We start from the raw sequence: 18,618 nt of genomic DNA, 5'->3' as shown, positions 1-18,618 counted from the left end.
AATCCCAGCACTGGGGAGGTTGAGGCAGGAGGGTCCGCGGCGACTCAGGGATTGGGCAGAGATCTTGTCTCAAAATAGAAGTATAAAAAGGAGAGGGGAGCTGCTCCCCGGTGCCGGGGAAAGACCGAGCGGGGAATTGGGGCGGGGAAGGTGTCCGGGCGGCGGGACTGAGTCTATTTTTTTTTTTTTTTTTTGTCTTTTTCCTTTTTATCGGCACCAGGGATCGAACTCACGACTGCCTGCTTGCAAGGCAGGCGCTCACATGCCGCTGAGCTAAATCCCCGGCCCGGGACTGAGTTTTGAGTCCTCCGCCCCGCAGTCGGGTGGGTGGCCGAGCCGTGGGCGTGGCCGGGAAGTGGCCGAGCCGTGGGAGTGACCGGGAAGCGACAGGGGCGTGGCCTATTCGGGGGCGTGGTCGACCGAGGGGGTAGCCAGGGCGTGGCCCGCGGGCGGCGTAGGATGTGGCCGGGGCGGGCGCCGGGCGGACCGCGCTTCCTAGTCCTGTCCGCGCCGGGTCAACTAGCGACATGCGGCGCCCGGACGCCAAGGTGGTACTGCTGGGCGGCGCGAGCGTGGGGAAGACCTCGCTGCTGCGGCGCTACACTGAGCGGCGCTTCCCCGACTCGGTCAGCACCGTGGGCGGCGCCTTCTACCTGAAGCCCTGGCGCTCGCTGCACCTGTCCCTGTGGGACACCGCGGGTGAGCGGCGGCCTCCTGGGGTTCCCGTCTCTAGCCCTGCGTGCTTTATTTTGGGGTCTGCTCACTGGACCGGGGCCTTCGCACTGAGCGACATCCCTAGTCCGCGTTTTTTTTTTTTTTTTAAACTGTTTATTTGGAGGCAGAGTTCCCTAAATCTCTAAGTTGCCCAGACTGGGCTGAACTCGAAATCCTCCTGCCTCAGCCTCTTGGAGTGCTGGGATCACAGACCTGTGTCACTCTGTCCGCTGCTTCTCCGGTTGCCGAGGAACCCAGGGGCACTCATCTGCCCTTCACAGTGGCCCTCAGCCTGTATGGTGCTGGAAGAGAAGCCTGTTTTTCCAAAAGGTGAAACTGAGGCACGGAGCTGAGCCTCGCGGCAGAGCGGAGCCCTCCCCCCCCCCCCCCCTCGTGGCACTTCAGTGTTTGTGTTCTGCGGTGACTGTAGACCGGCGCACGTGCGGAGCGGCCTGAGTTTGTGGAGGGTTCCGAAGCCAGGTCCTAGGGTTTTAGGGTGTGCTGTTCCTGTGCCCTGTGCCTGTGGGTAACTTAGGGCTGCGCGGTTTGGGTTTTCGGCTGAGCTTTTCTGTGTCTTCAGGCTGGGGATGTGTGCGGGGGTGGGGGTAGGGGAGTGTCTCCTGGGAGGGAATGCGGACTTGAGTGAGTGGAGACACCCAGGGCTGCTACTGCTGTTCTGGGGAGTGTGAGGTCAGTGCCGTGTTGCTTGGAGGTCAAGCCGGTTTCTCGTTGCTGTCCTGGAGCCCTGATCTGCTCAGTGTGTGATATCTGAACAGCACTGTCTTTAAAGCCGAGCTGATGAGGTCCACTGGGTGCCCACAGCTCCCTGCCCCCACGTGTTCTCTTCGGTGGTGTAGTTTTTGTTATCTTGGTCTTGAACATGGGGGCCAACGTGTTTCCAGTGGTTTTTTCCCTTTCTTTTGGAGATAGGATCTCACTATGTAGCCCAGGCTGGCCTTGAACTCGTGGGGTCCTCCTGCCTCAGCCTCCTGCACTGTTGTAGTGCCTCTTTCTGCCTGACTGGGCCTCCCTGCTGCCCTTGGTTCCTGGGGGACTATGCAGGATTGGTGCCAGGGACCCTCAGGGAGACCCTGCAAGGCTACCCCGGGGCTGGAGCTGGCATGTGGTGCTGGAGCCCATCCCCATGTCAGCATGCACGGAGTGACAGTGTGACCGCACCCAGTTGCTTCCCCGGCAGTGTGGGGACGTCACAGCAGGGTTTTGCAACAGCACCTATGCAATGGCCTCCTCCTGGTTGGACACTCGTTTCCTGGCCAGTTTTGTGGCTGCCTTCCGGTTCCTGGAACTGCACAGCCAGGGCCTGGTCCCTCCCACTCTCAGGCCATCCTTGTGGGGGAGGCCTGCTGGGGGCAGCCAAGGTCACCTGCAGGCCGCCTGCCTCCTGGGGACTTGCTTGGGATGACCTGACATTTGGAGAGAAAGGAGACAGGAATAGTACGTTTTCAAGATTCCAGGTTCGGAATTCGGAAGTGACCTGTGATCTTTTTTGTGAGACAGGTCTTCCTCTGGCTGGCCTTGAATTTGAGATGGTCTTTCTGCTTCCGCCCCCTGAGTGCTGAGGTCACCTTCACACCTGGCTAGAAGTGTGGGCTCTCAGAGGCTTAGCTTTTCCTGCTTTGTCTAGTTCTGGAGTGCTGCTCACTGCCCACACATTGCTAAGGTGCTTTCTGTAATTTCCCAGAGCCCAGGAGGCAGCTGAAAGGAGGCACGCTTGGCCAGGAACCAGATTTGCACTGTTCTGGTGGGGCGGGGACTGGACTGGTGGCAGGAAGAACAGGTTGGGGGCAAAGTTTCCGTGCCTGTGTCCAGGGGACAGGGCAGCAGGACTTGGGGCCCAAGACGGACTCCCCACTGCACAGGCACCTTATCTCACTTGGCACTGAGATCTGCCCCCAGGTGGGAGGAGGTGGCTGCACAGACTATGAGACAGCTAGCTCCTCCTGTCCTTGCCCCTCGGGGAGCAGAATCTGCCTCCTGTTGCCTCCGGTCCTGCCCCTTGGGGAGCCAGGGGAGCAGAACAGCTCACTCTCAGCCTGTCCCCGCCTGGCTTCCTGCTTGGCTCTGAGTGTGGGGTCCTGGGTACAGGGGTGTGCACGTTGCATGCAGAGTGGCTATAAGTTTGGGGTGAGCAGACAGATGGTCATGTGCCCGTTTCTCTGAGAGCCCCCGGTAGGGGGGCTTCTCTGGTCTTTAGTCCTGGGGGCCCGAAAAAGAGGGTCCCCAGGCAGTCAGCCCCAGTCCTGTGTGCCAGAAACTTCTTCCTCCATCTTTCTCTCCTGCATTTTGCTATAAACAGCAAGCAGAAGCCGGATCAGTGGTGCATCTGGGAGGCTGAGGCAGAAGGAGCACCATGAATTCGAGGTTAGCTAGGCTACATAAGAGTTGGATTTCAGCTTGGAATACACAGGGAGATCCTGTCTCAAAAACAGAACAAAACAGCCAGGGAAGCTGGGCCGCGCCTCCAGCACTTGCTTAGAAATCTCATCTGTACGTGAAGCTCAGTTGCCAGGGTTTTGCCTCTTCTTGTGGCTGCTGGACAAAGTCCGCCGAGCTTTGGCATGCGTCTCTGTCCTCCGCCCCCGTGCCATGACCCTTTCTGCCTGTAGCTGTGCCCAGTAGCATGTCTAGCCTGCTGTTCCTGCTCTCCCAATCTGTGCCAAGTGCAGATCTCACTGAGGCTGCGGGCACCTGGCCTTGGGGTTGGCCCATCGCCCTACCCTGGGCCTGGCCTCTGCCTGCTGCCCAGGCCATGGAGGGCACTCTTCCTGCAACACAGGCAAGGAGCACATACCTGGGGTCCTAGCACTCAGGAGGCTGAGGCAGGAGGAGTGCTGTGAATTCAGGGTCAGCCTGGGCTACACAGTGAGTTTAAGGCCGGCCTGACCTATGGAGCGGGACGCTGTCTCAAACACAGGTGAACAAAAAAGTACAAACTGGAGGCTGCAGGCAGTATGGAAGTGGGCTGGGGTGGGGTGGAGTGAAAGCTGCGTTTTCTTGGGGCCGGCTGCGTCTTGCAGCCACAGTGCCCGGACACTGTGATTCCCACACTCACAGCTGGCCCAGTACCAAGCCCCACGCCGAGTGCCAGCTGGTCCTCCTGGAGGTACTGGCAGCACTGTCCCCAAGGCCCAGAAAGGTCCCCGTAAGGGGATGCAGCTGTCCCCAAGTTCTTGGTGACAATTGCCAGGGAGCCCAGGCTGGAGCAGGGAGCCCCTGCTGTCTGACCCAGGTTTCCTAGCAGCCTCTTGGCCTGAGTCTGTGTGGGTGTGGGGGCTGAGATGCGGAACTGAGAGCTGAAGTCCTTTCTCTTGCTGAGCAGCTTCGGTGGCACCAAGGAGGTGATGCTGCAGTTTCATTTGTGAAATTGGTGGTGAAACCCTTGTGCTGGGAGTGGGAACGGAAAAGCTGTGTCACTTGGCACCCCTTGACCCCTTTCCTCCTGGGCTGGACCGCTGAGGGCCGGGGCCAGGGAGGACAGATGTGTCCCAGGACATGGGTGAGGGAATGGACAGGGACATGGCGGGTGGTACAGGTACAGGTGGAGATGGTGCAGTGCTGTGGACGGGGCACTTACTATGCGAACTCACTGCGTAGCTCAGGCTGGCCTCAGCTGGGATGCTCCTGCCTCAGCCTCTGGAATGCTGGGGTTACAGGAATGCACTGCCACGCCTGACTAGGAGCTTTGGAGTCTTTTCACGGTGAAACCTGGCCTGGTAGTTGTATCATTAAGAGGACGCCGCCTGGGAGGTGATGTCTTGCTCTGTGGTCTGGCATGGGTGCACATTTGCCTCCAGTTGTCAATAAAGCTTTGTCAGTGCAAGGCCACATCATGCACTGTGTCACTGGTTGCAGCCCATAGCCCCGGCAGAGGTTTGCTGACTCCTGGTCAGGCCACGTGGCGGAGAGAAATGCTTTTTCATAGGTATAGGAGCTTGCAGAAGCCTTGTCCAGCAGTGACAAGGCTCAATTTCTGGCTCCATACGCAGTCTTTGGTCTCTGCTTCATGGGGCAGGTCCTGAGGAGGGAACAGGGCCAGGGGCAGTGGTGACTTCAGGTGCAGGGTGCCATGTGCCCACCCTGTGTTGAAAGTGTGGTATGGGTGGGCAGGTGCGTCTAGGAGAAACTGGTCGCCCAGGGCGAGTGGTGTCTGGGCAGCTCTTTCCTGAACTTCCCTGGGGGCAGAAACCTGCAACTCAGGGAATCCGTTCCAGCTTGCAGCAAAATTTTTTTTTTTGGTACCGGGTATTGAACTCACAACATCTTGCTTGCCAGCAAGGTGCTTACACTGCTGAGCTAAACCCCTGGCCCTCACAGTGGAATTTTAACCCAGGGTTCTTTTCTCGAGGTGGGGGTCAGGCTCTCGCTATGCCTGGAACTCACTGAGGAGCCGGGGCTGGCCTGGAACTGGTGGCGATTGCCCGCCTCAGTCTCCAGTGTGGGCCAGAAGTCTCCAGTCTCATGCCAGAAGATGGGACAGAGCTCTTTCCCCTGCTGTCCCTGTTGTTGCAGCTGTGAACCCTGGATGGTAGATGCAGGACAGATCACGGCAGACCCTCCGTGCTGGAGAGCAGGCGGGTGGTGCGGCTGAGACCTGGAGACGCTGATTGGAGGCGTGGGACAGGGTCCTGCTGTGCCCGGTGGGCTGCGGGGTTTCAGGTCCTCGTTGCCATGGCCCTTTCTGCGTGCTGAGCTAGCATGGCAGGCTCGCTCCTTGGTGCCCTCTATGTGGATGTGGTCGCCATTTTCTGTCCACTGTCGTTCAGGGAGGCCATTGTCGGTGGAGTGTGGTCCCAGGCACTGCATGGGGCGATGACCCAGCGGGGATGTGGGGTGGCAGAGAGCTGGCCCCAGTTGTCCAGCTTGTGACCTGAATATACTCGTGAGGGGCATTTCCAGCCGTGCTTCTACGCCCTCCATCAGGAGAGGGTCGGGGTCGGCGCCCGGCTTTCTGATCCCTGTTGCCACGCCCAGCCAGGGACCCAGGCCCCTGTGTGGTGGTGACAGTGGCCCATGTGTGATGGCTGCAGCGTGCCTGACTCTGAGGCGCAGGGCCTAGCACTGCTTGGCGAAGAGGAGTTTTTAGGAGTAACGAGGGACCTTTCCCTTCCAAGCTTCTTTCAGGGCGGCTGTGTCCCTGGGATGAGTTGTGGGTGTGGCGGGGTCTGGGTTGCCTCCTCTGGGGCTCCCACTCTTGAACCCCCCAGCTACCCAGCCCTTGCCCTTCCCCTCCCCCCACATCACTTTCCATGAATCTAAAAAACCCAGGATAAGGCACAGCGGGTGCCTTTGGACTCTGTCCTCAGGGACAGGGTGACTTCCAAGGAACCCAGCTCTCCCACCTTGGAGGCCCCACGTGGATAGCAGAGCGTCCTGACTCAGCCTCCCAGGGAGTTCCTAAGCACGTGGGCCTTTCTCTGTCTTCGGCAAGTGCCTTGGTATAAACACAGGCAAAATCACCGTGTCTCAGGGAAACCCTGGGTTGTTAGATGCTTGCATCTTTTATTTCTGTAACTTAGTAGGGCCCTGTATGTCTTTGCTAAATGCCCAATGACTGCCTAATCATTAGAGTTTTACTAAAAATCTTGGATAATTCTTAGGTGGGGCATTGTCTTAGGAAAGTCCTGGTCTAAGTGGCCTTAAATAAACAGACACAAAGTAAGCTCTTGCTGGGGATGGAAGGCTGGTGCTGGCATCTGGTGCCTGCAGACCCGATGCAGGAACTGTCCTTTACTGTGCTGTCTATGATTTAAGATGACACAATTATTAGGTCTCCAGGAGTTTGGCATTCTAACCAAAGATGCCTCGTTCATACACCCTGCTGTTGTATTCTGTAGATGTTTCTCTATTCATTGTAGAACTTATTATTACCATTATTATATATTTTTTTGAGATGGCATCTCACCATGTAGTCCAGGCTGTTCTTGAACTCACAGGAATCCTCCTGCCTCAGCCTCCCATATGCTGGGATGACAGGCTTGCACCACCATGCCCGGCCGGAGTGACGTCATTCTAAAGTGAGACTGAAACTGAAAAGGCCCCTCCATCTTCTTCTTTGTTTTTGTGTTTTGTTTTTTGACCAGTTCAGGCTGGCCTTGAGCTCACTGTGGAGCCCAGCTGACCTCATACTTTCGGTGGTCTTCCTGTCTCAGCCTCCCGAGTGCTCAGATAACTGTGTTGCCGCACCCTTCTGTGACTGCTGTGTCTTCACGCTGGATGTGGGTAGGATACAAAGCCCCGAGGCTGCTTCCAGTCTAACAGGGTCCAGGACCCCGCCTAGCAGCGGATGGTTGATGGGCTGCAGCCTTTTCCATGCTATATTCGACGAGGGCAAAACTGATGTGACAAAGTGTGACAGGTGCCAGGCTGGCCCTGGAGTCAGAGGCCCTGAGTGCCCCCTGCCTGCCCCTCGCCGGGCTGGGCTGACCTCAGATGACACCTGGCTCTGCTCGGCATTGGCCCTCACGCCTACCACAGAGAATTGGTGGATTCCCAGGACAGGTCTGGCGGGTGCCTCTGTAACGGTAGGCGATATTTTTCTTCCTCCTGCTGTGCTGGCCCACAGCAAGTGGGCAGAGGTGGACTCTGCTGCCCGTGGGATCACAGGTGCGTGGGAGCCCAGTGCGACTGGCTCAGGTGTGGTGGGCAGCAGACCTGCTTCTTGCCCCTGCACGAGGCAGCTTGCTGGTGGCTATGACTGGCTGGACTGTGGCTCTCCTGGGTCCTGCAGGATATTCATCCTGGCATCCGGTGTTGGCTCGGGGAGCATTGTAGTGACACCCTTGGCTGTCAATGTGGTGATCACTGACCACAGCACAGTCGGGGCAGGGGACAGACAGGACTGTCTCACTGACTGACACTGTGTCCTCTCTGTCCATTGCTGTCAGGGGCACTTGGAGTCCATCCTCCCTGCAGGACACGGGCTCCTTTCCCTGCCCTCAGCCCCTCCTATCTCTGCCAGGTGATGCCCACTGCACCATGTGCTGTGTGGGTCTCCAGGTGCATGCATCTTCGAGCCTTGTCTCAGACTCTGAGAGGCCTATGTTTGCCTCTAGTGACTGATACCTTCCAGAGCCTCTCTGGTAGGGATTGCTTTCAAAAATGCCCAGTCCAGTCCCATTTCTATGCCCTGGGTTTAGGGGCCTGGTAGCTGTTACAGCCTGCTTAGGAGGGGTGACCCCGCAGGTGACAGAGGGGCGCCCTGGCCAGCACGAACCAGCATCGTGTCACAGCCAAGGTGAGCAGAAGCCAGAAGAGATGGATCTCTGTCACCCACTGGTCCTGGGTCCCTCATCTCCTCTGGCATGGAGAGCACCATGTGGCCTTGTGCCTACTGTGGTCCTCTGATGACAGGCTGGCCCGGGACGGGAGCCACCTCGCCCTCCTGCTTGACCCCCCCATAGCTGTGTGTGAGGCTGGAGCAGGAAGCTGGCAGACAAGAAAGAAACACTTGGAGGTCAGAGCCACCCTAACACTCACTGCATGCAGCCAGAGCAATGCAAGGAGGGGTGTTTCTAGCTGCAAGATTACAAGTGAGGGTCTCTAAACTGGATGTGGTTGTGCACACCTGTCATCTAAGCACTAGGGAGGCTGAGGCAAGAGGATCTCTGTGAGTTTGTGAACAGTTTGGGCTACATAGTGAGTGCAAGCCAGCCCAAAAAAGACAGTGAGACCCTGTCTCAAAAAAGCAAAACAAGCCCAGTGTGGTGGCTCACGCCTGTAATTGCAACTCTTGGGAGGCTGAGGCAGGAGTATTGTTGGGAGTTCAAGATCACCCTAGGCTACAAAGTGAGCTCAAGGCCAGCCTGAACTGTACAGAGAGATTCTGTCTCAAAAAAACAAACAAAACAAAACCATACAGATTTTACCTTTATGTACAGCATAGTGTTTTTATGTTTGAATGTGATAAACCAAGGTCTTACCAAGTCCTTACATATGGGTGATGGGAGTTTGTCCACTGAGAAGTGGGTGAGTCGACCTCCCAAATCCAGCAGCCCCCTTGTGTGCCAACTGTGGGGTCCTGGCCACTCTGTGGTAGACACAGGGCTTTCCTGAGGGTCCCGGGGGACGCGGGAGGGACCGACTGAATGTGTCAGTATCACTGGAGAAGTCCAGTTTCCAGAGACAGGCTGATCACACCCCTGGGGCGCAGAATTAGCAGACCACGGGCAGTGCATCTGGTCCCTGGACTTTCTCACTGGGCCTGGTGGTGCAGGGCTTGGCACCAGTTGGGGCATCACAAGGAGGGGATGCGCGAGATGGAGCCCCCAAATGCTGGGTTGGAGCCAGGGCTTCACTCAGTGCGAGGCACTTCCGGTTCAGTCCTGACTTTAGGGCGAGTTCAAGTCTGCTTTGAAGCCCAAAGGATTTTTGTTTCCTGCTTTAATAACTAGAGACTTCAGCAAATCAACGAATTTTATGTGCTGATGGCCTAAAACTAATTATCACAGGACAACACACTGTCTGTGGAAGTAAAAGAGATTGGTGAAAGTGCTGGCCGATGAGGGCTTTGGTTTTGAGGCTAAGTCTGTTATGTAAGCGGATTTTTTTATTTGCCTATTCCCCCTCAATTTGAGACTGCAAAAGAACATCGCTTTCTTTGAGTGATTTGGTTTCATTATTGAGTTATTTTAATAAATCCTTGCCTGGAAAGATCACAGGGAGTTCAGAATTAAGCTCTCCTTCCGTAGTGTGACCTTCAGGCTGTTGCAGGACCTCTGTCCGGGGTCTCAGGCTTGGCGTCCCCGTCTGCACCGTGGCCGACTGAGGGGTCCACAGGGCAGGTCACGGGTGCTCCGTTTATTTTTCCTCTGGTTGTCAAGCCGGAGCACATAGAGGAAGGCTCTCCCTGGGGTGAGGAGTCTTGGCGTGAGGGCTTCCCTGTGGATGCAGTGTCCCCAGACACTCGTCCTGCCCACGTTCATGCCGTTTGGTGGCACTACCTCTGGGACCCTTGTCACCCTTCCTGGCACTGTGGGGCACAGGCTTTTCAGGAGGCTGTTCTCACAGGGGCGGTTGTGATAAGCCTTCGTTGGGGGAGGTGTGGGCTGGCACCACATACCCAGCCTTGGCTCTGGGAACCGGGAAGCTCCCACGTGGTCCCTGTCAGTGCTGCCCGTAGGAGGAGCTGTGTCCCAGGGAGGATCCATGCCTCCTTGGGTCTCGGGTTGCCTGTCTGTTGTGTCTTCTGGATTGCCCATCCTGGCATGGGAGCAGAGGCTGATGGCACTTGGAGCCCAGCCCTGGACTGAGCCCTGTCCTTGGTGGAAGCACCTCAGCCCTGGCCCGGCTTCGTCTGGGCCCACTGTGACATTCTCACAGGGCTTGCCTAGCCTGGAGCTCCAGCAGTGTCAGGGCTGGGGCTGTGTACTTTCTTGATGCTCATTCTAGAGGTGACCTCCTCCTCCTCCTCCTTGTGTTTTTCCAGGACTTGAGCTGGCTCAGGGTGATTCCTTTCTCCTATAAGGTCATTGTCCTCACACTGTGGGGCTGCATTGACTTTGACCCTGGGTGGCTCGCTGCTGCCCTGTGCTTGCTGCAGCAGGAACCCTGTGGGGAAGTGGCTTTGCTGACTCGCTCTCAGGGGCGCCTGGGATTGGTCACACAAGCAGTGTCACCTGAGACTACTTCTCCTTTGTCAGGCTACTGAGTGAGTTCTTGACCCCCTGGCCTCTGTGCTGCTTCTGGGTGGCAGGGAAGAAAGTGAACCCCTCTTAACCAAGTGACCCCTGCGCAGTGCGTGCATTGATGGGTCTGCTTTTCCTCTGTCTGGCTCTTACCACCTGGTTCTGAGCAGGGAGGTGGAGGATTCCACCTATGACCCAGACAGTGCCACAGTGGCACAAGTGACCCGTGGCGGTGGCTGTGACAAAGTTCTGCACACAAGCTGGCTCACAGTGACAGATTTCCCCATGATCTGGGGCCAGAAGCCCAGGGTCCAGGTGGAAGTCAGCTTCCGGGCCCGCTTGATCTGGGCATGTGGGCCCGGATCCCCCAGCCTATGCACTTTGTCTCTTCTGTTCCCTCCTGTTCTGTGAGGTGACCTAGTGTGAACTCAGCTTAGCAGTCAGCTCTGCAGAGCCCATTTCTGGAATGCTCACCTTCACAGGTCCAGGCACTGGGAGTGGTTCTAATCCATGTCAGTGGCTGGAGGTTGTGTTTATTCTGGCCTGTGTGCCTTGGGCCCGTGGACTCCTGCAGGAGGGCCTGGCTGTCAGGGGCAGGGGTGGAGCCCTGAGACTGGGCCTTGGTGGCCCATGTAGCTTCTGAGCCTAGGCTGTGGCTCTGCAAGAGCAGGCAGTGGGAGCTTGAGGCCGCCTGGCCTGCAGAGAGATACCTCGTCTCCAAAAACAGTCATGGAAAGAGGAGGAGGAGGCAGTGGGGCCCTCCGGGAGCTGCAATGGGGCTCAACCGGGCTGGGCCCTTTGGGCTGGACTTTGATCACGCCAGCAGTCTGTCCTCTTCCTGCCCACTGGGAGCCTCGAGCTCCATGCTCTGCTCGATGCTCAGGTAACTGGGCACCTGGGGTCCCTCTGAGGACCTAGTGACACCACGACACCTGAATGGCGGCGTCAGTGGATGTGAGTACGGGAACATGGCCTGGCTCCCGTTTCAGTTGTTGGCTGTATTGGTTAAATAATAAAACACAGTATTAAAACACAGGTCCCCCTTCTCCATTTCAGTGTGGCTGTTGGTTTTTCGTGGCAGGAATGCCTCATCTTACATTTCTGTGGGTGGCCCAGGTCAGCCGGCAATGAAAATAGGAGAAACCATTTCACCTGCCCTTGTGGCACGAGTTTTCAAAGCCGGCAGCACTCAGTGGTTCTGTTTGTTTGGTTTTGGTTTTCTGAGTCAGGGTCTCGCTGTGTAGTTGACTGGCCTTGAACTCCTACATTGCACAGGCTGACCTCAAACTTGGTGATTTTGTTGCCTCAGCCTCCAGAGTGCTGGGATGACAGGTCTGTGCCACCACGCCTGACTGCAGTTGGTTTTTAACAGTTCAGGGGATCTGAGCCCTGGAGTCAGGGGACCAGACACTGTTCCCCGTTTACGAATGGGTGGATGAATGAATGAATGAATGAAAGAATGAATGAATGGATGAATGGATGGATGGATGGATGGATGGCAGCTCTGTGAGGAGGGAAGGAACCAGCCCTGGGCATCTCAGGCTTAAGCTGCCAGAGACACTGTGGTGGGGCCTGGGTCCCGAGGTACAGCATTGGGGGACAGCGCGGCTCCATGGAGAGCTGTTTTGGGCACCAGGCCAGGCTGGAGGGGGGCACTGGTGGGGTTTCGCACACCGCTGAGAAGCTGCGTTTGGCCCCGGTGGGCGCAGAGAGGAGGTGAGCGGCTGCAAGGGGAGCTGGCTGGAGAATCCAGGGTGTGCTGCGGTCCCCTTGGGAGGGCTTTGAGGTGCTGAGTGGGACTGGCAGAAGTGGGCTGAAAACTGCTCCAGGGCTGGTAGCCAGCCCTTTCCCTAGGGGTGCATCGCCCCCACCTGGCTGGACTGGGGACTGCAGGCTTCTGGAGTCTCCAAGGAGGCTGCTAAGTGACATCTGGGGGCTGGCTCCTGGGGTTCCCTCTTGTCTCTCCACCAGTCAGGCTGTGTAGTCTCTTCTAAGTTGCTTGTCACCAGATTTTAGGACTTGGGCTCAGAGACGTCTCCAATCCCTGGATCCTGGACCCTCCAGGGAGGGTCCTGCAGATGGGTAAGGGGTAGGGCAGGGGCCTATCTCTTGGGGTCACTGTGCAGTCCTGCAGAAGGGTAGGCGGCTGTGGGAATTCTGGCTTTTATGAGACTAACATAGAATAAAAGATACATGAGGAAGATACCGCTTGGAACAGGAAATGCTTGGAATGTTCAGTCCCTGCAGCCTGGCAGGGGATGCATGCCTGGACGCGTCCATGGAGAGTCCAGCTCTCCCCATGGCCTCAGGGAGCCTGGGGTCTCAGCCGGGGATTTCCACACACTTCAGGAAGAACCTGCGGGAAAGGGAGAAGTGCCTGGCCGGGTGAAAACGAAAGTTGCAGTTTTCGGGAAAGTCCCTTTCCATATGACCCGTAGGCACCCCCTCTGTGTGCTGACAGTCCTGGGATGGAGGGGTCCCTGGGCAAATTCACACCACACAGTTCCCCAGGCTGTGCCTCTCTGCAGAGGAATGGTGGAGCTGCCTGGTCACCGGGCCTGGGGAAACCTCCATACCCTGGGGCTCTGGATGGCACAAGACTGTAATCCTAGAACTCCTGAGGCTGAGGCAGGAGGCTCCCTGTTTGAGACCAGCCTGGACTACATACTAAGACCCTGTCTCAAAAAAATTTAAAAAGTGTGCGCCCCCCCCCCATACATACACAACCCCTCCAACGTCATCCTGAAGGGACGTCCCAAGACAGGGACATGTTGCTGCAAGTGTGCCTGCCAGGGGCTTCCGTGAAAGACCAGCCAGGAGGCCTAGTGGCCTCAGGGACTCCTGCTTCTGGCTGGGTGCGGGGCCTGGGGGTTGGTGAGGCTACCACATCACAGAGGTCGCTGCTTCACTGGAGCTCTCCCTGAGCATGCCCCGCCCTCACAGAAGGTGACCATGTCCAGGTGCTGTTGGCCCCAACCCAGGCCCCGAGGCCTGGGGGAGCTGACTCGGGTGTGAACTGTCACCCGTAGGAGTTGTTGGCGGCTGGCAATTCCAGTTCTGGTTCTAGTTCTGGTTCTGGGAGTGTGTGTCTGGGTACAGCTGCCCTGGCAAGGCCCCCAGCCCAGCTTTGTTGACCATGGAGGACTCATGGCCGAGCTTCCTGTGGCTCAGGAACAGCCACTCTACCCTCTGAGCATGTTCCTGGGTGCTTTCCTGGCCCTTGCACTCAGACACAGAAGACACAGACGTACCTGGGTGCTCCAGGCCTCGCCGTGAGGGTCCTCAGCCAAGAACTTCAGCCACCCGCAGAGCTCCTTCTGGTTTTCATTTTTAACCATTTGTTCTTTTTTCTTTTTTGAGAGAGAGAGGGCCTCACTGTGAAGTTCAGGTTGGCCATGAACTCTTGGCCATTCTCCTGCCTCAGCCTCTTGAGTCCTGGAATTACAGGTGTGCACAAGGACACCTGGCAAAAATCTTTTTTTATCAGTGAGTGTTTGCAGTACATGGCAGTGACAGTGGGGAGTGGGTCTTGTCCTCATCCTTTTTATGTCCCTTCCCTTTTCCATCTCTTCATCCTCTTCCCATGTGCAAAAGATCTCTGTTTCCTATTATCTTTCTGTTTGTTTGGCTGGTTGAGCCAGTCTCACTGTGTAATTCAGGCTGGTCTTGAACTCATGGCATCCTCTTGCTTCTGCCTCTCCAGGGCTGGCATTACAGGCGGGCCCCACCACATCTGTCTTCTGTCTTTTATTTTGGAGTGCTCATTCTAAATCCTTTCTCCTTACCATTGCCAAGATCTTCTTCCAGCAGGTCTTACTTTTCTGCTGGGCTGCACTCTGCCCCTCGAGTTCCCGGAGCTGCTGTTGGCTGCTTTCTGCATTGGGGCTGGGGACAGGAGCCAGCCCTGGCCTGCACCGGGGTCACCCGCACCACTGAGCCCGGCCCACACCATCATCCTGTCTTTTTGCTTTACCAGGCTGCTGGGGCCCCCAGAGCCTGTGCAGTGTGGCTGGCCGGGGGCGTCCACTTGCTGACCCTCAGGGACTAGGATCCAAGTCCTCACCCTGTGCTCGTAACCTGTGGGCAGCATGGTGTGGCTTCTGTGGGCTAGGCCAACCAGTCACTAGATTTGAACAACTGCATTAGGGGCCCCTCGGTGGGGTAGCTGGGGCAGGCAGGCAGGTGGGGGCTCTGTTCTGCAGCAGGCGTGGGGGCACCCATGGGCTCCTGACTTCCGCTTCTTCCTCCTGTGTGCATCCTGGCTGTTCCCCAACCCTCAGGATGACAAAGCTTGCGATGAAGCAACCTGGGGCCTGGAAATGAGTCACCCTCTAGAGCCAAGAGAGCTGGGCATCGGGGTGGCCATGTGCCTTCCAGGCCCCAGGAAGCCTGCAGACGCCTGTGGATGGGACCGTGGTGGTGGGGCCTTGAGATTCTTGTGACAAGTACCTGCTTGAGCCAACACATTCGTGGGAATTAGTATACTTTTCGAGGCTTCCTGGACAGGGGTGAGCCACGCTAGCCATGAGTTCATGTGATGACTTTTCCCAGCAGCCACGTCTTCAGAGTCGCAGACCGTCTTCAGAGTCGGCTCCTTTGGGGGTCTACTCAACCACCCTGTCCAGAGCAGCAGGTGGCACTTCTGGTGGGGATCACTTTGGAGACCTCAGGAAGAGGGACACTGGCCACTGTCACCTGTGGCCCTGGGACCCATGTGCCAGAGAGGCTTTCCTGGGGGAAGCGCTCTGCCCACCTGCATGTGTGCAGAAACTGCGGAGCCAGAAGCCCAATGGCCCTGCCCTGGGCCCTCTTCAGGGCTGGACCCCTGCCACCTGCTGTAAATGTGCAGCTGGTCCAAGGTGTGCCTGGTCAGCTGTATAACCTTGGTCTGGATTTGGTTTCCCTGGAACACTGGGCACAATCAGTATCCACTTCTTAATGATTGGCTATTTATGGCCCAGCAGATCCTGCTGGGATCCCCTGGACAGGGCAATTCCTGCCCTGGGCCTTGGGACAATCCCCTGTTCTCCAGGGCAGCCCCCAGCACGGCACACATCGGCCATGGCCTCACTGCCCTGACCGAGGGACTGCTGGCCCTCCCACTTTAGCTGAGCTGGGGTCGTTGTCTGCCTGGCTCTCGGTCTCCAGAGTGGGATGTGGAGCTACCTACTTCTCCGGGGCCGCCCGTGGGAAGGAAGCCCTGGGATGAGAACTAGGCATCCGGTCTGGGAGAGAGCGAAGGAAGTCCAGGGCTCCTGGCCCATTACCTTGGGGCGGGAGCTCGGGTCACCCAGGCCGAGCCCAGCTCAGAGGATGTGGAGTGAAAGTGGGAGAGGTGGCTTCCGGCCAGCATGCAGGAAACCACTGGACGTGTGGATGTGGAATCTTGGGTTTCACTTTCAGTAATAGTAGAAATGAAAACTAAAGCACCAGTTTACAAGAAATAACAGTTGGAGTTGGAAAGCTAGAGAGATAGCTGGTTGCTTTGTTCATTGCTGAGACAAAATACCTGACCCTCACAAGTCGGAGGAGAGGGGTTTATTTCAGATCACAATGTACAGAGGCTTCATCTATACTCTGCTGGCTCCGTGGCAGGGTGGGGTGGCAGAGGGGCACTGCAGAGGAGCAGCAGTCTAGCAGGTCAGGCAGGAGGCAGCAGCAGCAGCAGCATGGAGCCTGCCTTTCCCTTTCACCCCTTTCAAGCCACAAGTCTTTCGGGCGATGCCACCCACACCCAGTACAGACCAACCCATGGCTACTTTAACACTACACCCTTAGCTGCAGTGTCTCGTACCCTCAATCTAGCCAGCTCCAGAGAGCCCCACCTATGGGCTGTGGGCTTTGGGGATATCTAGACACCACCATAACATAATCTGGGGCACAGATGGGATGTAAGTCCCTGGCTAGTTAGGGACACCGTCCCCATGCCGATAGGAACACAGCTGTGTTCCAGCAGGGAGTGGGCTGATCTCAGGTGCCACAGTGCAGTGTGTGAGGGTCCAGGCTGGGACTACGGGCTGCTTGGTTCTCTGGCCAGCTGATGGATCTGTCTGTGCTGTTAGCCATTAGCCAGTAGGTCACAGACCTGAGGGTTTGCCCGTTCTTTGGGATACTTTCCTCTTACTTTCTTTGGTCTTGGTGACCTCTGCTTTTCTATGCTGATTAATTCCTTCTTTCATTTTTAAAAACCAGGCGGAAAATTGTTTTAGGCAGAGGCATCAGCACAGTTCTCCCTTTGTCCCAGTGAACTATGGTGGCAGAGACTTGGGAAAGAAAATGCTCCCAGGACCATCGGAGCTTCCTGGCCTGCCCCGTCCTGCTTTGTGCTGTCCCCAGCCACTGCCTTCTGGAATCAAGTCCCTGGTGTATTCTCTGTGAGGAGTGTCAGGATCCTGGAGTGCTACCCAGAGGAAGAGAATCCTGGCTCTCGTGACAGTGCAGAAGCATTTCTGCCTTTCATTTTTAATTTAATTAATTAAAGTTGTTTTGAGACAGGCTCTCGTGTGTAGCCCAGGCTGGCTTTGAACTTGAGACAGTTCTCTTGCCTCAGCCTGCCACGTGCTGGGATGACGGGGGTTTGTTTTGGGTTACGTCCATTCTGTGTTCCACTGTTAGCATGTTGGGCCCGGTGCCCAGGGTATGTGGCTGACTTTCGTAGGGAGGAAACACCTCCGTTGCATGCAGGGTGGCCTCCCCTTGCAGCTCCTCTCTACAGCTGCTCCTGAGAGCACACCGGTGTCACAGTGCTGTAACCAGGACTGGGCAGCTGGGGAGCTGCCTGAGTGCCTGCTGTCCCTAGCTGCTCACCTCTCCGCCCCACCTTGACCAGTGGCAGAGTCGCCTCCTGCTGCTGTAGAACATGGCACAGTGGGTGATGTTGGGAATCAGGAGCCACGGGAAGATCATAGGCTCAGACATCTTTGAAAAGGCTGGTGTGGGGTGGGTGTGTGGGCACATGGGAGGCTGAGGCAGGAGGATCATCATGAGTTCGACGTCAGCCTGGGCTACATTTTGAGTTCAAGGTCAGCATGAACCACATGAAACAACCCCCCAGAAGTCCCAGGGGGAAGAAGCAGGGCTGTCTGCTTGGAGGCAGTGAGTCCCAGTTTGAGTGCTAACACTGGAGTGTGTGTGATCCGTTTGTGCAAACTGCTTCCTGCGCCCAGGAGCCCGGGCTCTCGGGTCACTTCCCTGGTTAGTCAGACCCTTCCCTGGCCATTGGTGTCCTGGTGCTTCTATCTCCAGCCACCCCAGGCCCTGTCCTTTTGTGGTGTGGTGGGGGCTCCAGGCCCACATGGTGACCTCTGTCTCCTCTTTCCCCAGGGCGGGAGCAATTCCATGGCCTGGGCTCCATGTACTGCCGGGGCGCGGCCGCCGTCATCCTCACCTACGATGTGACGCACCCGCAGAGCCTGGTGGAGCTGGAGGACAGGTTCCTGGGCCTGACGGACTCGGCCAGCAAAGACTGCCTGTTCGCCATCGTGGGCAACAAGGTGGACCTCATGGAGCAGGGCAGGGAGGGAAACGGCGGCCCCCATGCCTGTCCCAGGTCGCGGGAGGTGTTGCGGGAGGACGCAGTGGCCCTGTACAAGAAGATCCTCAGGTACAGGATGCTGGACGAGAAGGACATGCCGCCTGCTGAGCAGATGTGCTTTGAGACCAGCGCTAAGACCGGGTACAATGTGGACCTCCTCTTCGAGACTGTGTTCGACATGGTGGTGCCCATGGTCCTGCAGCACAAGGCTGAGGAGCCGGTGGAGACTGTGGACATCACTAGCCAGAAGCCCCCCAAACATACCAGATCTGGGTGCTGCACCTGAGCCACCTTGGGACTGACTCCCTGTGAGGAGTGTGGGGCATCGGGGTCGCACGGAGGATGGCAGAGTGGAGGTGTCTGCTGGTCACCGCCTCTATGTGCATGGATGCTAGCCACAGAGCTGGGATGCCTGTGCTGCTGTCCCGTGCCCCATGTGTCCCCATGGCTCCTCTGTGACTGCTATCTTTGTGCCATGGAGTCTGTGGTCGGGGCAGCTGTGTGGCACCTGCCTGTGCCTATGGGTCACTACACCTGGCAGCTCTGTCCCTTGCCGCTGTCCCCAAAAGTCTCTCTGCACCACCTCGTCCTGGGGTCCTTCCCACCCCAGTACTTGTTGCCTTAGAGCAGTGACTCTCCACATCCAGTTTATACACAGCCAGGAGTGACTTTCATGTCAGAGGAAGCAGCATGGCCTTCGGATTATTAAAATCGATTTTGGGAAAA

General features: G+C 57.1%; 1 protein-coding gene across 1 annotated transcript; it reads left to right on the top strand.

Moving 5' to 3' along the window:
- The first annotated feature begins 445 nt into the window (after positions 1 to 445).
- Positions 446 to 18,618, top strand: Rab20 (RAB20, member RAS oncogene family). Its single transcript, XM_003477510.3, has 2 exons — positions 446 to 699; positions 17,682 to 18,618. Exons 1-2 carry the CDS (start codon positions 528 to 530, stop codon positions 18,176 to 18,178), a joined length of 669 nt encoding a protein of 222 aa, XP_003477558.1. The 5' UTR covers positions 446 to 527; the 3' UTR covers positions 18,179 to 18,618.

Source organism: Cavia porcellus, unplaced genomic scaffold (assembly GCF_034190915.1).
Source record: "Cavia porcellus strain 051 isolate PalLab524CR breed Dunkin Hartley unplaced genomic scaffold, mCavPor4.1 scaffold_4, whole genome shotgun sequence".
Lineage (NCBI taxonomy): Eukaryota > Metazoa > Chordata > Mammalia > Rodentia > Caviidae > Cavia > Cavia porcellus.
This window is presented reverse-complemented; position numbering and strand designations above follow the sequence as displayed.